The sequence below is a fragment of the Colias eurytheme genome, chromosome 17, assembly GCF_061535395.1.
Source record: "Colias eurytheme isolate Ceu_HAF_F1 chromosome 17, ilColEury1 Martin Lab GWU primary, whole genome shotgun sequence".
In the NCBI taxonomy this organism is placed as follows: domain Eukaryota; kingdom Metazoa; phylum Arthropoda; class Insecta; order Lepidoptera; family Pieridae; genus Colias; species Colias eurytheme.
This window is the reverse complement of record NC_142996.1, coordinates 5,730,739-5,737,161: the sequence shown is the minus strand read 5'-3', so window position 1 is coordinate 5,737,161 and position 6,423 is coordinate 5,730,739. Positions and strand designations below refer to the sequence as shown.

At 34.6% G+C, this 6,423-nt stretch overlaps 1 protein-coding gene across 1 annotated transcript; it reads left to right on the top strand.

Moving 5' to 3' along the window:
- Positions 1–373: 373 nt before the first annotated feature.
- LOC149901259 (basic juvenile hormone-suppressible protein 2-like) lies at positions 374–6,165 on the top strand. Its single transcript, XM_090111813.1, has 5 exons — positions 374–478; positions 929–1,062; positions 3,859–4,701; positions 4,781–4,953; positions 5,132–6,165. The coding sequence occupies exons 1-5, from the start codon at positions 400–402 to the stop codon at positions 6,159–6,161; spliced, it is 2,259 nt and encodes a 752-aa protein (XP_089967939.1). The 5' UTR covers positions 374–399; the 3' UTR covers positions 6,162–6,165.
- The last annotated feature ends 258 nt before the right edge of the window (positions 6,166–6,423 follow it).

The following is a 6,423-nucleotide window of genomic DNA, read 5'->3' as shown; positions in this document are numbered from 1 at the left end:
GATAACACATAAAAGACAAATTCATTAGTCTGTTACTACAGTTTTTAAACTACTATTGATTTTTCAACTTATCCTCATAAAACTGACAAGATCTCGATCGGAACAAAACAAATCAACGCAGTGACATGTGGTCATGCCAAGATATTGCCTGGACCTTTAGAGGATGTCCATGTTGCAATGAAGGTGCTGGTGCTAAATTAAGATTCTCCTTTCCCTATTCAATAGTTTGGATACTACAATGCACTAATAAATATAAGAAAGTTATAGATAACATTGACACTACACATTGTTGCTATCTGCACTTATCAATAAAAATGGACCTGAGGGGTCAGTTAGGGACAATGATGAGGTATAAAATGCAGTGTGCTCGTCTTCGAGGTACAGTTGAGCTAGACAGCGATGAAGGTGCTCATTTGTGTGCTTGGGCTTCTAGCCCTGGCTTCGGCCAAGCCTGGGATTACTGACGATACCACAATAGGTGAGAAGTTTTTCTTATAGCAAGTTCAATTCCCTTCTTTAAAATAAATTAAAATGATGCATTGACTTTTTCATTCTATTTTTTGTTTTACCGTATATTATGCGAAATGATTCTTTGTGAAATGTTATCTTTGTTTATAGTACAATAAAAACAATATTTTATATTTGCTATGTGCGATTTGCAACTATTATAAATTTTCTGTTTCAGTGTTTTTAGTAGTGATTCTTCGAAATTCTGAATTTATTTTAACTAACTTTATACTTACCATTAATCAATATCAAAATTTATAAAAGATTCCTTTGAAGAATATTATTTGATAATATTTAATTTATATAAGCTTTTAATCAAATACTTTTTATAGTGTATTTCATCGAATTGAAGCTCCAAGCAATAGTAAATAATTTTAATTAATAATTAAAACTTCGATATTTATTTTATCTTTTATTACAGTCAACTGGGATGTGAAGCAAAGGCAAATTTTCATTCTGAAGCTGCTGAACAACATCCTCCAACCATGCATGTACAAGGACATTGAAGAGATTGGCAAGAACTACAAGATCGAAGACAATGTGCACCTATATGGCGTAAGTTAAATGTTCATTCCTCTGGTGTAAGCTCCTCTAAAATTTGAATGAAAATCAGAATTTTAAAGATTATGGTTGTTTCAATGGATTTATCGATATTTGTAATTCTCAGGAACTTAAGTTCATAATATGTTATATCAGACATACTTTCATTTAATGATATTTTAAAGTTCAAAATTATTAAGAACTAGCTGTGCCCGCGACTTCGTCCGCGTGGAATAGTGACTGCATAGTAGTTACTACTTAACACACAATTATTGAGTAAACACGTCTTGAAACACGTACTAATCATATACAACTAAATTATAAGTACATACTTAGGTACACATTATTATAAAGTTAAGAAATAAAATAAATAATAACACAAAAGAACTGTTAGTAAAATTTATTACTAAACTGAGCTATAAAACTTAGGTACAGAAGAGTTCAAAATTTCCAGGATGTGGTTATTCACCCGCTCCCATATTCCTTCTACTTTCACAGACTTTCAACTTTTCCCTTTCACCCCTAGTAAATGGCAGAACCGATTTTGATCTAAACCATGTCTAATCATACCTATATATAATATTATGTACGTGTCATATCCTTTCGTTTGGTACTCCATTTGGATTATTTATCCCCACTATCACCCCTAAGGTGCCCTATATGTAATAAACAGATTAACCAATTTTGACTAAAAAAAAAAACATGACTAATTGTAATTCACGCGTCATTTGATATGCCGCTTGATTATATTATTTGACCACATTCGATTATTCATTCCCACTTTTACCGCTATAAATCAATAAATGGATGAACCGATTTTGATTAAATATGCCTCATCATACTTCTCACGTCAGGTCATGCCCTTTCATTTGATATGCCACTTGGGTATATTATTTGACAACTTTTATACCTATATCCAATAAATGGATGAACCAATTTTGATAAAATATGTCTTATTGTACTTTACACGTCATGTCTTTCATTAGATAAGTCACTTGAGTATATTTGATAAAATTTATTTATTTATTCCCACTTTTACCCCTATATCAAATAAATGGATGAACCGATTTTGATAACATTGGACTACTTAATTGTTTCTGACAGGTCGTCTTTTTTCATTTGATATATCACTTGGGTATAACAGACAGCATTCGTTTTTCTCATTCCCACTTTTGCCCTACATATACTTATTGGATGAACCGATTTTGATTAAAATATATGCCTCATTATACTTCTCACGTCAGGTCATGCCCTTTCGTTTGATATGCCACTTAGGTATATTTGACAACTTTTATTCCCACTTTTATACCTACATATTATATCCAATAAATGGATGAACCAATTTTGATAAAATATTATGTCTTATTGTACTTTACACGTCATGTCTTTCATTAGATACGTCACTTGAGTATATTTGATAAAATTGTTTTAATTTATTCCCACTTTAACCCCTATATCAAATAAATTGATGAACCGATTTTGATATAATTTGACTTGTTGTTTCTGACAGGTCGTCTTTTTTCATTTGATATATCACTTGGGTATAACAGACAACATTCGTTTTTTTCATTCCCACTTTTACCCCTCTATATCATAAATGGATGAACCGATTTTGATTAAATACCTATGCCTCATTATACTTCTCACGTCAGGTCATGCCCTTTCATTTGATATGCCACTTAGGTATATTTGACAACTTTTATTGCCACTTTTATCCAATAAATGGATGAACCAATTTTGAAAAAATATGTCTTATTGTACTTTACACGTCATGTCTTTCATTAGATACGTCACTTGAGTATATTTGATAAAATTCATTTATTTATTCCCACTTTTACCCCTATATCAAATAAATGGATGAACCGATTTTGATAAAATTTGACTAATTGTTTCTGACATGTCGTCTATTTTCATTTGATATATCACTTGGGTATAACCTACATTAACAACCTACATTAAGAACTAACATTCGTTTTTTTCATTCCCACTTACCCCTATATTATAATATAATAATAAACAACTAATGTAACAAAAAAACGCATCTAATTCGTATTACCCGTTAGCGAGCTACGGTGGCACAGACAGACACGCAATACACACATAGCGGTCATAACACCCCTCTTATTGCGTCGGGGGTTAAAAATATAATACCTACGACATAATTTCAAAGACCTTTTATATAGAAAATTTACCTAGAAGTAACCATAATGCTATTTGTGCAGGTTTTAGACTTATGAGCAAAAATCTAAATAAAGGTCCTTTGACCCCCCCTACTACCCCCTCAGCATAACCATCCCCCCCCCACACGCTTGGGGTCTTTCGATATGATCATCTGGACATGTCAAGGAATAACTTTAGCGTATAATTTACGTAATAAAGTAATTCATGTATAGAATGCCTTAGCAAATGTTCGCTGTGATTACTTAAATGGTCATAACTTTTTTATTTATGAACCGATTGACATGAAATAAACACTAAATGTTAAATGAAGCTTACCACAATATATTAGTGAAAACCGCATCTAAATCGGATAAGCCGTTTCTGAGATTAGCGTGTTCAAACATACAGACAAACAGACAAACAGACAAACAGACAAACAGACAAACAGACAAAAATTTTTTTAACAACAGTTTTGGGTTTGGGATCGATTAAGTAATAACCCCTGCTAATTTTTTTTTACATATTTTCATTGTACAGACACCACTTTTCTAGAATTTTATTATATGTATTGATGTATAAAACGTTACCTCGCCTTATTTTTTCTCCGCCATAAAATAATTGAAAATCTAAATTCTTGTGCTTTTGTTACAGAAACAAGATGTAGTGAAGACCTTCGTCAACATGATGAAATTCGGTTTCTTGCCTCGTGGTGAGGTGTTCACTATCCACGTCGACCGCCAACTCAAAGAAGTAGTCACAATGTTCCACATGTTGTACTACGCTAAGGACTTCGACACATTCATCAAGACCGCTTGCTGGATGCGTTTGTACCTCAACGAGGGAATGTTCGTCTACGCTTTAACTGTCGCCGTTCGCCACCGTGATGACTGCAAGGGAATCGTTCTCCCCCCTGCTTATGAAATCTACCCCTACTACTACGTCCGTGCGGATGTCATCCAAAAGGCGTACTTACTTAAAATGAAAAAGGGCCTCCTGGACTCCAAACTTGCTGACTTCTACGGAATCAAAAAAACCGACAAGGACATTTACATCATCGATGAAAACGTATTCGACAAGAGAGTTTACTTGAGCGATGAAGACAGGCTAAGATACTTCACTGAAGATATTGACCTAAACACCTACTACTACTACTTCCATGTTGACTATCCATTCTGGATGAAGGATGATGTTAACAACAAGTTGAACATGAAGATGGACAGAAGATGGGAAATGACTCTGTACATCTACCAACAGATCCTTGCCCGATACTACCTTGAACGTCTTTCTAACGGTCTTGGAGAAATCGAACTTCTCTCTTGGAACCGACCAATCAGGAAGGGATACTGGCCTTGGTTGAAATTACACAACGGTCTTGAGTTACCTGCCAGGTTTAATGACCACATCCTTGTTAGGAATACCAACATTGGAAACGTTAAACTTGTACAGGACTACGAAAAAATCATAAACGAAGCTATCATTAAAGGTTTCATTGAGGTTCGTAGTTATCATATTATTTACTTTTTATTTATCACCAATGGAATTTAAATAATTATAATAATGAAATTTATTTCAGATCAATGGAAAACGATTTGACCTGACACATCAGAAGGATATTGAAAACCTCGGCAAACTTATCTACGGCACTGTTGATAAGGATGATGTTGACGTCACCCATGTTGAAGCTTACCGTTACATGCTCATCCTGATGAAATCTGTCGTTGGACTGAACACTTTCGGAAGTGACAAGTATGAATGGATTATTCTTATCATAATAGCAATTCTTGTAATAACCATACCATACCTAATCCTTATACAGTTAATTAAATTATTTATTTAATGTACAAAACATTTAAAACTTATCTATTTAAAAATCCAAAAATTGGCATCATTCAACATGAAATAAACCTCCTATATTTTTTTACAGGTACTTCGTCGCTCCCACAGTTCTTGACTCTTACCAAACCGCGCTCCGTGATCCAGTTTTCTATCAACTGCAGAAGCGTCTCTGCTACTTGTTCATGCTCTTCAAGATGCGCCTCCCGAGCTACACTCGCGAAGAACTGTACTTCCCTGGAGTTAAAATCGACAATGTTGTTGTAGACAAGCTGGTTACATACTTCGATGACTACCTTATGGATATGACCAATGCCGTCACATGGAATGATGACGAATTAAAGAAAGCCAAATCTGACATGACTTTCTTGGTTCGCAAACGTCGTCTTAACCACAAGCCATTCAAAATGACATTCGACATCATGTCTGACAAAACAGTTGACTGTGTCGTCAGAATATTCTTGGGACCTAAAGAAGACCATCTTGGGCGCTTGCTGGATATCAACGTAAACCGCGTCAACTTCGTTGAGCTTGACTCCTTCCTGTACAAACTCAACACTGGAAAGAACACAATTGTCAGAAACTCGATTGACATGCACAACCTTGTGCGTGACAGAATTATGACTAACGACTTATGGAAGAAGTTTGACACCATCACAGACATCAAAGATCTGTGGAACAAGGACCTTAAAAACTACAACACTGGCTTCCCAACAAGGCTGATCTTACCTAAAGGTACAATTGGTGGTATGAAGTGCTTGCTGTACGTGATCGTCACGCCTTTGAAACTTGTAGACAACGTCGACTTGTCTATCCTGGACAACAACCGCAAAGACTACATTATTGACTTCAGATCTACAGTCTTGCTCGACAAGATGCCTCTTGGTTTCCCATTCGACCGCAAGATTGACGTGACCAAATTCTTCACACCTAACATGAAATTCGTGGATGTTATGGTCTTCCATAAGACACAAGTTTGTGACATGAAGACTCGTTGGGACAAATACGTGCTCAAGAACTACGACATGTTTGACAAAACTGTTATCAACGACAACTACAGCTACACAGATGTAGATGTAAACATCAAACACGACAGAGATGTTAACATGTTTGACTTCTAAGCAAATAACCGGACGACGAATTCAGCGATTTCACGTAGTATACCTAGAATGAACTAGTATGAGTTAAATGAACGAATGCAATGTTATAATTTTATAAAAATAGAATGCAATAAAGAATGATATTTATTTCTATACATCTGTTTCTTTTTTATTTTATCTCTCTTCCACACATACATATGCACACATAACAATAATTATAGTAAATAATAACTCTGTTAAATTTATTTAGAAATAAACATATTATACTTAAATATAAAAATAT

Coding starts and splice junctions, on each gene's coding strand:
- LOC149901259 (XM_090111813.1), top strand. CDS start 400: ATGAAGGTGCTCATTTGTGTGCTTGGGCTTCTAGCCCTGGCTTCGGCC. Junction 1,063..3,858: donor ACAATGTGCACCTATATGGC/GTAAGTTAAATG, acceptor CTTTTGTTACAG/AAACAAGATGTAGTGAAGAC. Junction 4,954..5,131: donor AACACTTTCGGAAGTGACAA/GTATGAATGGAT, acceptor ATTTTTTTACAG/GTACTTCGTCGCTCCCACAG.